This window comes from Thalia democratica, unplaced genomic scaffold (assembly GCF_965202585.1).
Source record: "Thalia democratica unplaced genomic scaffold, ktThaDemo2.hap1.1 HAP1_SCAFFOLD_1194, whole genome shotgun sequence".
NCBI lineage: Eukaryota > Metazoa > Chordata > Thaliacea > Salpida > Salpidae > Thalia > Thalia democratica.
This window is the reverse complement of record NW_028140095.1, coordinates 21,705-34,992: the sequence shown is the minus strand read 5'-3', so window position 1 is coordinate 34,992 and position 13,288 is coordinate 21,705. Positions and strand designations below refer to the sequence as shown.

The 13,288-nt window shown below is 24.9% G+C and overlaps 1 protein-coding gene across 1 annotated transcript; it reads left to right on the top strand.

Annotated features, from left to right (window-relative positions):
* Window positions 1-545: 545 nt before the first annotated feature.
* On the top strand, window positions 546-10,847 carry LOC145848017 (uncharacterized; the record flags this gene model as incomplete). Its single annotated transcript, XM_082953795.1, has 11 exons — window positions 546-693; window positions 1,014-1,096; window positions 2,117-2,237; window positions 2,750-2,902; window positions 3,919-3,974; window positions 4,043-4,105; window positions 5,805-5,855; window positions 8,018-8,144; window positions 8,756-8,824; window positions 8,961-9,121; window positions 10,127-10,847. Coding segments are annotated over 11 exons (1,170 nt in total), but the record flags the coding sequence as incomplete, so codon positions are not given.
* Window positions 10,848-13,288: the final 2,441 nt, after the last annotated feature.

Genomic DNA, 13,288 nt, shown 5'->3' with positions numbered 1-13,288 from the left:
TGCATCTTTTACAAGATTTGTTTAGCACAACTGTGGTTAAAAAAAAGATTTTTGTGCTTCAATATTTTGACTTTCAAAAGTACAGCACAGTTTTAGGATTTATTAAGATATTTTATACTTTTCTATAGTAGCTTTTCTGGAAACGTTACTTAATGTTTTGTTTGTGGAATACTGTGTTTTCGATTTCATTTGAAACATTTAATAACGACTGATTTGTAGTAATTAATGTTAGTTTTGTTGTATTTTTAAATTATTGTTTTAAGATTTTTTTACAACCTGAGTATGTATATAAATTTCCTTATCATTTTTACTATCTCAAGATTTCAAAAAGCCTAACGGCTAAATTGATTTCTGTTTTAATGCAAATGCTAGATTTTGAATTATTTATAATATTATTGTTTTTAGTGTTATAGTTTAATAATTGTTTATTATAAAAACTTTTAGTTTTGTAAAAGTGAGTTATCTCATTTTTTTCATAGACAATTTTATATCAATAACTTTATATACTATCCTATTAACAATTTATTTTTGATTATCATTTTCAGAGAACATTAGATGATGAAACTGATAGACTTGAAAAGCTAAAGTTGGAAAAAAATATGCTACAAGTAAAGCATGATGACATCTTAGCTCAAATGCAAAATCACATAAGTGATAAAGAAACAACTTCAAATGCTCTTAAGAGCTTGCAATGTAATTAATCTAATTTTGTTCTATATAAAGTATTAAATATTTTTAGTTTAAAGTTTAATTATCTGAAAACTCCAGCTGTTAAAATATGTCGAATTAAAGATTAAAAATTAAAATATACAAAACAAGGTAGACCAAGTTTATGCGTTCATTTAATGTTTTCTGAACAGACTGTTGGTTACTGTTGGTTTTTGAAATTAAAAACAAAAATTGTAATACCTAGCTATTCACTATAGATTATGTGATTTAAGTTGTTTAAAAAGGTTGTGTTTTATAACCACATATTGAACATTATGTTTTGGTAATAACATTCATATTTGCAGTGGAATTTGCTGAATTGAAATCAGCAAAAAATGAATGTGAAAAGTCGAATCATTTTTGGAAACTTCAAATTGATTCTCTCAAAGTTGGTAACATTTTAGAATCTTAATTAATTTCGTCATTTAGTTTAACATAAAGCTTACAATAAGTTTAGCTAAAGTTTAGAACTTTTGATTATTAACTGATGACAACCATATTGTAAGTATTTACAAACTTTTCGTTCGGTACATCTAGTTTGAAATGTTGGAGAAGTTTAATATATAAACAGCTTTTTAAAATTCTGGCTACTTGACCTTATATTTTGTAAAAATAAGGCTAGTTTTTTCTGTAAATAACAGGCTAGATTAAGTTTTTACTTGTAATACCTTCGAATTAATCTTTTTCAATAATATGCTATATATTTTGATAATTAAAGTTATACTGTTTAGTTTTTCTTTCTGTCATACGTATTTAAAGCTTAACTAATAAATTAATTTTAAATTTTGATACTAACATTTAAAATACTTGTTTAGCTTTTGTTTTCTTTATTCAACTCTTGAATTTATGAAAGCTTTTGTTAACCAGCTGTTTTTTGTTTCTATTAATAGCAATTTTGTGAGTAACAATTTCTTTAAACATACAACCATTGCTTTCTCAAATATATGTAAAAACTTAAAATAAGTATCATAGTTATTAGTTTTTAGCAATAAATTTTTAAGTTCTTATTAAATTTTTTAAGTATTTGTAGCAGATAAAACGTAAATGCCAAACATTTTTTTACTTGCTTTTAAAGTCTCATAGTATGAAATTTAGATTTGTACTACAAATATTTTAATTACTCATTTTACAGATTTTTTATAAAAAAATTACATATTTTGAAATCTTATACGTAAAAAAAGGACTTAAAGTATTATCACGAAGTAATTTAATGTTTAACACCATAACAAAAATAATTAAGGAACAGCACAAACTATTTTTATAATTTTTTACCTATGTGCTATTTTTTTACTGTTTATAATTTTGTGTTAGATTTAAAATGCAGTTTCATATTCAAAGTTTGATAGCTTCTAAAATAAATTAAAGTTGCAACTTTCGCTTACTTAATCATAATTTTATAAACTAACAGAAAGAGAGTGAATTATTCAGCAAGTTGAGGTCCGTACTGACCCGCGTAGGAGCTGATGTCCTCGATTTGAAGCATTCTCGGTTGACTGCATTGAGCGAAGATGAAAGAAGTCTCCTTTACAGTTAGTCTTGTTGTTTCTGACTTTATTGAATTTCTAAGTTTTCAAGTCTGTTATATTAAAGCTCTACTAAGTTTTGTAAGTCGTTAGTTTCAATATTGTACATGCATGGATAAATTTCATGATCATCTATTTTTAAATTTTTTTTAACTTTTCAAAAACTTGTCAATATAAGTACTGTAATTATTTGTAAAATTGAATTTTGTTATAAGTCTTAATACTTTGTGAAGTATTTAAATTTACTTTTTAAATAAATATCTTTAGTATTTAACAATAAAAACTCTCCAATAGCTTAAACAATTTTTGCTAAGATATTGTATTTTTAGTTTAAGACTAAGCATTTAATGCTCTTGGTAAATTAATAACAATATATCTATATATTTACTTTGCGTTGAGTTAAGTCTAAAAAAACTGCTGAGATTTTCTGACACTGCTACTGTGATAAAAAAAGCTTTTAAAGCTAAAAGTTAGTCAACTGCCAGCACAAAATTTAACAAATCCTTCCACTCATTCAGAGAGCTTCGGTAGCGACAACGAGCATATCAAGCGCTTGCAGGAGAGCAGGTTGGAAGCTGAGAAGATTGAGGAGGCAAGAATCAAGCAGCTCGAAATACAAAAAGCTGCTAAAGAGGAACGGGACAGGCAACTCGAGATGAGGAAAAGCATCAGTTTGTTTTATTTGCTGTTTTTTTCTAGTATATATATCAGGATTGCCACTTTACTTGGAATCCTGGAAAAACCTGGAATTTGACAATTTAGGCAAAAAAGCCTGGAATTTAGGAAATTTTGAAAAAAACCTGGAAAAACTTGGAATTTTGAACAAAAATCACTAAAAAAAACCTGGAATTTTAACAATTTTCAGTAGTAAAATTTGAGTTGACCCAAAAAATCTATCATATAAATAAAACATTTATGTCATCATCAAAAATTTTTTTTAAAAATAACATATTTAAAGTAGCTTTACAGTATCTTTTCAATGTTTTTATACTATTTAACACAGTTTCTTACCTTAAACTTAACTTTAAACTAAAAATAGACCCAAAAATGTGCACTTTTAAAAACCTGGAAAAATTTTTGAAAAAACAAGTGGCAACCCTGATATTATTTTTGTAGTAGAATAAACGTTTATTATTATGTGTTTTATAAATACATTCAGCGTTGCCTCAGGATAACTCAGGCTATTAATATTTTTAAGTTTTAAAAAAGTTCAGGATGACTCAGGGCAGCTCAGGATATTTTGATTTTTTAAACCCAGGCTGAATCAGGATAGTTTTTTTTTATAAAAAACCCAGTATAGTTTAAGATTTTAAAAGTCTAAGGACAGTTTTTTTTTTAGATTTTGAATGAGATTTAGTTGCAATATTTGTTATTTATAACTAATTTTGTTGAAGAACTTTAGCTTTATTAATTTTGAAATATAGAAAACATTTAATAAAGGATTAAAAAAAATCAGTATGACTTTTTTGACAGTTTAAGGTCACTCAGGACAGTTTTTTTGACTCAAAGAGTGGCAACCCTGTTTTATAAAACACTACATATTACCTAGCATTTTACTAAAATATATTTGTTCATCAAAGATGTACAACTTTGTTTCAATTTAAGCAGCACTTTAATAAAGTATAAGTTTTACATAAACTTATAACATTATCATAATTGAAGAACCTTAAAAATCTAATTTCAACAGAATCACCTTCACCAACTATCAAAAACATTCCACAAGTAAATGCTGATCCTGAAAAGGTTAATTAATTTAGTTTGTTTATTTTCTAAAAGTTTTAAGCTTCAATTGAATTATGTTTGAACACCAGGATGAAGTTGTAGAGACAGACTCTGAAAATGAAAGCGAACAAAACAATGACAACGCAGAACAAGTAAGACATTCCGTTGCTTTAAGTTATCATATATATCTGATTCTTCAAATATAAACAGTATTGTTTAGGAAATCGCATGTGCAGTTTATTATTTTATATAAATATTAAAAATTTGTTTTTTTTAGAGCTTTTAAAATTGAGTTAAGGTATCAAACTAAGGTATAATATAATTAAAAATTATGTACAAGTATGATTTATTGAATTATTTAAAATTTAAATCTACCTGTTTCAAGTAACCTAATTTTCAACAAATATTTTCAGGGTGGCAACTAAACCTGGAATCCTGTAAAAACATAGAATTTGACAATTTAGGCTAGAAAAATCTGGAAAATTCTAACATTTTGAAGAAAAGTCACTAATAAGCCTGGAATTTAAAATAATATTTACATGTTAAGTAGTAAAATTTAGATTTGACACGAAAAATATATCACAAAGATAAAGCATTTTTGTAGTCATCAAAGTTTTTTTTATTAAAAAACCCAAATAAAATAGCTTTACAGTATCTTTTTAACGTTGTTAAAACTATTTAACACAGTTTTTTACCTTAGTTTTAACTTTAGTTTACACTTAGTTTAAAGGCATAGGTGGTGGTCTAACATTTTCCATTATAAAAATTATCATTGGCCCTTATTTGAAAGCTGAAAGTTTATTCTGTAAGATACTTTATTTTGAACTAAAAAAACGATTAATTTTTGATATTTAATCAGTTATAAAAAACATCCGAAACAAATTTTTGGAATATAAATTTGTTATCGACAATTTTTCGGATTTTTGAAAGAATTACTAAAATTCTATCTCCTCCTTATTTTTAAAGCTATTTACTTCATTTCTCCAGGAAATGTTATTTTCAATATTACGAACAACTTGTAGGAAACAGATATGAGATAGTAATAAGAATTTAATCAAAAAAATAAAAAAAACTTTTTTATGCTTTTTAATATAAAAGCTATAAGAAACTCAAAATTTCTTTTCTTAAAGTTGTACATAATTTGTTAAACATTAAATAGAGAAAGTTGAAAAATTATTGCTCAAAAATTTTAGGATGAGGTAGATTTTAAGTTTTTTTTTTACTTATAGTTTGCGCCTGACATGAGAAACCTGATAAACTCTCTAACTTTGATGGTTTATTATTTCAAAAGTTACTTTAATTTTAAAAACCAGTAAAAAATACCTCATAGCTTTAGTGTAAAAAATAATACTGACTTTAAAAAAACTGGTTTACCCCTCTAAGCCCTTAATGCCATACTTAATCAAAACTTTATAATATGATTAGGTCTACGATTTGAAATGAAATATTAATAATTGTGATTTTTCAAATGTAGCTTTACTCTAAACAAATAGGTTTAAAAATTATTGTTTTATAAAAGCTATCAATACGCTATTAAGTTATGCTATGTCTAAAGAAATTGTTTATCAAATTTTTCAAACTGATTTTTCTTTCTTTAACAACTTGTTTACTTAAAGCTAGCTTATACTTGTAACCTTTATAAACTGCACGTCTTATTAATTAAATTTAGTTTTGAAAGCTTTATTATAAATAGAATGGTTAAATAACTGTTTTAGATTACTAAATAACAGTATATTTTTTGAAAATTTACTTTTATTTCAAGCAACTGCCTAAATCTTTTATAGCAATTTCTGTTTTGAGCTTAATTTTATTAATTTTAATGTTTATTCTGATTAAAATTGTTTAAAATAGGAAGAAGACAACTTAGAAGTAAACGAAAACAATGATGATTTTGATAACGGGGTAAGTATTTATTAAAAAAATTTATATAAGGCTTTTCCAATGACTGTTGAAAGATATTTTCAAGTTTTATTAACAGAGAGCCGTTACCTTTTATTGGTAGTTACATTGATTTTTTTGAACTATTTTAATTTATGTATATAATTAACTTGAAATTTATTTTTTACTCCTTAAATCAGTTGTAACGTTTGTACTAAACTAGTTATATTTCATTAAAACTTTTTTAAAACTATTTAAAGACAAGTTAAATATTTGAAATGTGCAAAATTATTAATTATTTAAATATATGAATTGTAACAATAAAAGAAAATTTGTTTTCCTGTAATGAATGAATTAAATGAGTGTTTTTTTAGTGTTTTAAAAAGGTCAGTAATCTTCATTATATTGAAAGTTGATAAATTATTTAGTATTTTTGTTTTTCAGTATATTTTTAGTCTTTTGCTCCATTTTTAGTAAAATATGTGCGTCTTGCGGTGAAACAATTTTAATTACTATTTACTTTTGTTTAAGTTTAATTAATTCATTTTTATGTATTTTTGTTCTCCCAATAGTAAAAACTTTTTTTTTAATAGTTATAAAACAACAATTGAAGTTTTATTTATGATAGCAAGTTTTATCTCACCCAAGATTTCTAGGAAAATTGTTTAGCTTAAAACTTTTTGGAAAGCAATGAAATTAATTTTACAGAATAAGTATTTGATTTGTTTTAAGTTTTCTATTTCTTCAAAATAACAATTGAAAATACGTATAATTGGTTTTATTTTTTGTCTTTTGTTACATCTTATGATAAAAAAAGTTAAACGAAACAAGTAGAGTTTGATGCTTTTTTAACAAAAAAGTTATGATTTTGCAGATATTTACAAAATTCTATCTGCTCAGATTATGTTAAACCAGTATTCCTGTAGCTTGCGCAGAATACTTTTTTACTGGGTGCATAAAGTTTTGTGTTTACTCGACATGTTTTAAACATAAAGTTTATTCTATAAATTTTTTAACAAAAATATTATATATATATTTTTTAAGTTTAACTTTTTTTTTACTATATTTTGTATCAGTAAAAGCGAGTAAATTATATTAAGAATAATATAAAACAAAACACGTTTTTTAATAGTCTGGTGTGCACAAAGTTTTCCTCAGAAACTGGGAGCGTATAACAAACTTTTTTTAACTTTATTTTTGATTAAAGAAAATTTTAGAAGTTTGAATATTTTTTTTTATGACTAATTATGGTTTAACTATTCAAAATATAGATTTTAGTGTTTGTTAACAAAGGATCTTAGTGAAACAAGTTCACTGGAATATAAATGAAAACAAATTATACAGTAATTTTCTTTTATTGTACCAATGTAATTATGGTTTAACAATTTTTGTGATAACAAGGTTTTAATATTAACACCAGGTAAAAAAGTAAACCACTTTATTTCAATTTATTTTTTGTACTGTAAGAAAACAAAACTGTTTCTGTAAAAACATCCATATCAGTACTAGTTGTTTTAGGTAAATTATATAGAATACTGTGAAATAAAAAAAGTCAAAATTGAAGTATTAACAAAAATTAAAAATAATCAAATTAAGTTTGTTTATAGTCTTTTAATACCTTCTAAAATTGGTTGCATGTCTTTAAAGCTTAACGTAAAAATATATTGTAATACAGGGTTGCCACTTTACCTGGAAACCTAGAAAAACCTGGAATTTGACAATTTAGGCAAAAAAAAACCTGGAATTTGAGAAATTTTCACATGTTCAGTAGTAAAATTTCGATTTGACTCGAAAAATCTATCATATAGATAAAAATTTTTGTCATCATCAAAAATTTTTTATTAAGAAAACATATTAAAAGTAGCTAAAAGTATATTTTCAATGTTTTTATACTATTTAACACAGTTTCTTACTTTAAACTTAACTTCTAACTAAAAATAGACCCAAAAATGTGTACTTTAAAAAACCTGGAAAAAATTTAAAAAAACGAGTGGTAACCCTGGTAATATCAACTTATTTTAAGATAATACATTCAATTTTTGGTAATTCTTAAAAGAGGTTTACAAAAAAACTATATTAAAATATATCAAATATCGAACATTTTATATTTAGTTATTACTTAGAATTCTCGCAAACTTAGTTATTTAGTTTAAGAGATATAGCATAATTTGTCATACTGAATACAGGAAGTAGTGAAAGAGGACCAAGTGATTGAAGAAATACAAAAATTGCAGGAAGCTCAGCAGCAGTTGGCTGACAATCAACAGGCAAACTTGTTGGAACTTCAACAAAAGCAGCAGCTTCAAAAAGAAGGTTTGTATATAGTTTTCAAAGTTTTTATATTCTTTTTTAATATTTTATTACATTGCTTTTATTGTATTTGATAAATTTAAACGTTCAATTTGTAGATATAGGGTTTGCCAAAAAAACTGGAAAAACTATTATTTCGACAGTTTAGGCAAAAATATCCTGGAAAAACTTGGAGTGTTAAAAAAGTATAAATTTATGTTTATTTAAAACACTTTGGTAGTATCATTACAGTATCTTCTTAATATTTTTATGCTTCTAAGACAATTTTTTACCTTAATTTTAACCTCAAAGAAATTCTGAAAACCTGAAAAAGTGTTCAAAAAACCTTTAAATATCTCTTATTTTAAAATTGTTAAACAATTTAAATAATATTGTGAAACAAAAGCTGCCAGCTTTTTAATATATTTTATATATTTTTAATCATAATTTTTTTATAAATATATAACTAATAAAAGTTTAAAACGTTTAGCAACTTTTACTGAATGATGTATAAATAAATTGTAGTTTGATATATGAAATAGATTTTAATTCTTGTAAATATAAAAATAAATCATATCAATCAAAATAAATAAATCAAAAGTTATGTTTTTTTTTAATTTTTTTATTTAAATCAGGTGAAGAAACAGCTGAAGATGCAGACATGAATTTAGATGAAAACGAAGTGAAAGATGTTGAAAATGAAGGTTAAAATTTATATTTAATCCTTTTATATGTTTTCGTTGAAACAAAGAGCTCTAAACATAAAGTACTCGAAGTTAGCTTATTACAAAGAATTTATATCATTTTAGATCATAAATTTGTTTTCAACGATTTCAACAGACAAGGAAGTTGTTCAGTTGAACGAGCCTCCTGTCGCGGCGGTCGGTGACCGGGAAGTAGGAGAAAGTTTCATCAACGCCCCGCCCAAGTCCGATGAAAACTTGGAGGAAAATTACGCGGCAGACGGAACTGAAGAAAACGAACAGGAGCAAGTACAATATGTGAGCTTTTGATGCAGCTATTCTTTAGTAGTTTATAAGTATATATACCTTGTTATTACTTTTTAAATTTTGAAAGTAGCTTTTGTAAGTTTGTCTAAGCTATTTAAAAGTTAACTTGACGTGTAATTGTTTTTTGGGTGATAATTAAGCAAACTTAAAACTTTTCATTAAAGTAATATATATTATTGAGTTCTAGATAGTAATAGATCTAATACAGCGGTTCTTAACCTTTTATTCATGTTTTACCCATTTTTGAAAGGTGATTACCAAATTTACCCGCATTATACAAAATAGTGTAAAGTTTTGAAGAAAAAACTAAACTTTTTGAACTTTACGCTTGTTCTATATAAAAAATTGTTAAATTTACAGAGTTTACTTAACTTAAAAAGAATAACATTAAAATACTAACTTAAAATTTAAAAAGACAATTAATAAACATTTATTTACATAGCTTGTAATAATGAAAATTTATCCCCTAAAACAAAGGAATTTGGCCCTAGAGGTAATAGTCGCTGGTCTAATTCTTTTAATTCAAGTCCTTAAGAAATTCAATAACTAGTTCTGAAGTTGTGCTTATAAATGAATTAAAGATTAATTAAAGTTCAATTACTTATCAAGTTACTAGTAAATATTAACTATAAGAAACATAAAGCTACAAAAATATGAAGAACTATTAGCTGCCTAGATGATTTATAAATTGTGTCTACTTAGAGCAAAACATAAAACTTGAGTATAACAGTTTGTCATGAAGTATTTTATTCAATATATATTTTTTTAAGATAAACGATGAAGAAGATAAGAGTATATTTAAGTTAGAGACAGTAGAAATATAGAAAAATAAGTATATTTAATTACGAAACTACAAAAAAAATAGTAAATGGATAGTAAACATGATTTAAAAACAGTATTTTATTCCAAGTCAACAAAAATAACCCTTGAGTTATTACGACATAAGTTTAACAGTTTGTCGTACAAAATTATATAAAATAACAAAATTTTCAACAGATATACGATGGAGAGGATGAAGACGCGGGGGAAGAAGAAGACGATGACAAGTGGGATCCGAACGAAGCGGAGAAAGCTGCTGACGACGAGAGGAAGAACATTGAGGACGAGGGAAGGCAGGCGAACAGGGACTTCTAATTATTAGTTTTTTATTTATAGTATTTAAATTTTTGAACTATTTATTTCATTTGTAACTTTGAAATCTGCTGCGGAAAACTGCATCAACAGTTTGGCAAACTCTGTATTATGTTTGTTAAAGAATAATCAAATAATATAAAAAGATTCACTGTATTTTAGAAGCAGCAAAACTAAAAAAAAATCATATAAAACAATTATTCATAGATTCTTTGAATTAAAGTTAAAGTAATTTGTTATATGATGATCTATTCAACGTTCGAAGACAAGATTGATTTGATTGTGTTTTGCACAGCTGTAGCAGGGCTTATACTGCTGCTTTTGTTTTATTTAGTAGTACAAGTTTTAACATTTATCATACATACATTTCATCAAGTTTTTTTTCTTTTAATTACTTAAATTGAGCAATTTATTTGTGTTTATTACGCCTTTTACTCGCCCATTTATTTATATTTCAATGCAAGTTTTAAGACACCATTAGTATATTCTATAGCTACCTTTTTTATGTCATTCTTAGTACTTACAAGTAGTAAAAGTTTTTAACTTAAAGAAAAAAATCTCGAAAATATTATACTTGTTTTTTATTTGTACTGTTTTGACTTTTTTAAATATATAAAGTATTGAAAAAAAAGGAAATGATCGTAATTACAGTAGTCTCCCGCGTAACTTCTCATGCTGAACCCAGGTAAAAAATGCGAGGGTATACGGCAGATGCGATGAAAAGTTACTAAAACTTATGTATTTAGCTGATGTTCATTTAGCTTGTCTATTATGTTTTTTGATACGGATTTAGTTTGTACAAATTTACAAAAAAAAAAAGAACAGTTTTGATGAATAAGACACAATGTTAGGACTTAAAAAAATGCTATATACTTTTATTAATCAAAATTTAAGTATGAAAGTATCAGTACAAATAGTTTCAAAACGTAAAAATTAAATTAATTTTAGTTTAAATTAGCATTTAAAAAAGTAAAACTTTTATATTAAATATTGAACTTAAGATATAAACTAAGTGAAGTTATGTTGTAGAATACTGTATATGTAGTAAAAATATTACACAATAATATATATCTATATGAAGCATTTATCTAACATTTTGAAGACATTTAAGACAAAATTATATTGTTTTAAAATGCGCAAAAAGTTCTTTTTATCATATACATATCATTAAAAGTTGTTCAGGTCATATGGGCAGATTGTTGTTTACTTTTTTTTTCATAAACTCATGTCTATTAAAGAATGATCTTTAATATATAAGCAAAATCTTTTTATTTTTTTCTACAAGATGTATAGTATTTCATCAGCTAATCTAGATTTATTTATAATAAGTGTTACTAAAAGAATTGCATAAATTTTTGAAAAAAAAAACAATTGCATAACATTTTCATGTAATGGATCAGTGATTAGCAATTGAAACACTAAAAATTTCAATCAACATCAAAATTATTTTGTATTCAATCTAGTATGTTGCACATGTGTTTATGTTAGAATGCTAGAATTAAGTTATAAAATAATTTTTTCTTAGTAAATTAATAATTAAAAAAAACTGTATCAAGTCCATTCTTAATGTCATATTTGTTTTTATTGAGTATCAAAATTAATAATATTTAAAAATTCGATCAAAAGTAGTTATTAATTTTTTTCGGAAACTATAGTTTTATACTATTAATTACAGCATTTATACAATGGTTTTAAGATAAGTTAGTCCGCTTTTATTGAGCAACTTCGAGTTTGTTAGATTTCACTTATATGTTACATATACTTTATATCTTTTTTCAACGTGCCTCATGATACTATTATTAGATCTAAATATCTTTCAAATATCACCGCCATGTATTTGAAAAAAAAAAGTTTAACATAATTGACAAAGTTTTTTATAAAATTAAATAGCTTTCAGATAAAATAAGTTGTTGTAAACCTAAGGTATTTTTTTACACTCTGGTTTAAAATTTATTTGACGTTGAATCTTATATAAAGAAAAAATATTTTAACAAAGTGTTCTACTCCTGCATTAGAATACACTATCAAACTGCTTTTCTAAATTATTTTGATTTTTCAAATGATTAGTTACATATTTTTTGAAAGTTGTACAACTCATAATAGCAAAATTGAAACACTGTAACATTGCAACCATGTTTTGAAAAGTTGACCAGTTTTTTCGTTCTTTCCGTCTCTAACAATATGAAAGGAGGACCGCTCTACATAATCCAAAAAATAGTTTCTTATCTTAAAAACGGTTTTAATCAATTTAAAACATTTGCAACTTGTTATGCTGTACACCTCTCAGTAGCAGTACTATTTAAAAATTCATTAAAAAAAATACTAATCAAAATGATGTCTCATAGCTTATTTTCACATAATACCTTCTTTTTTATGGCAAAAAACAATTAATTATTATCCAACAATTGCATAGAAAGTTTTTTTTTAAGTTTAAAGACTATTAAACTAAGTACCTAGATATCCATTGTAACATCTGGCGTTTCTGGATTAGTAGGTAACCTTGGCGGATTCCTTATGTTATAAATATAATTGAAAGTACTACAACTCTTTGTAAATTAGAATGGAAACATTTAAGTATAAAAAAAATTAAATAAAAGACAATACTTTACATCTAATTTAGTAGTAAACGCTATCAACAAAACAAAACGTTGTTCTTTGATGATTTGTTTTTGCTACGAGTTTCTAATGATAATAATCTAATGTTTTATAAATAAAAGCGGTAACAAAAATTTCCAAAGTATTTGCTTTATTGACAGACGTACATTTCTCTGTTTTAAGCTTATAACACGTTTTATTGAGTTTTACATGATATTTTTAAAGTACTAAGTCAAGTTCAATAAAACAGGTGTTTGCAAATTTTTGTTATTGTCATAATTGATATTTAACTAGCTTGTTTCGTTTTAACCTCTTTTAAGAAACATACTAGCAATTTATATTTCTAAAAGTTTGTAAACTAATACACATCACATAATTTGTAAGAAAAAGTTTTTGAAAGGTTTTATAAAGCAATAATATAACTTTGCGAAA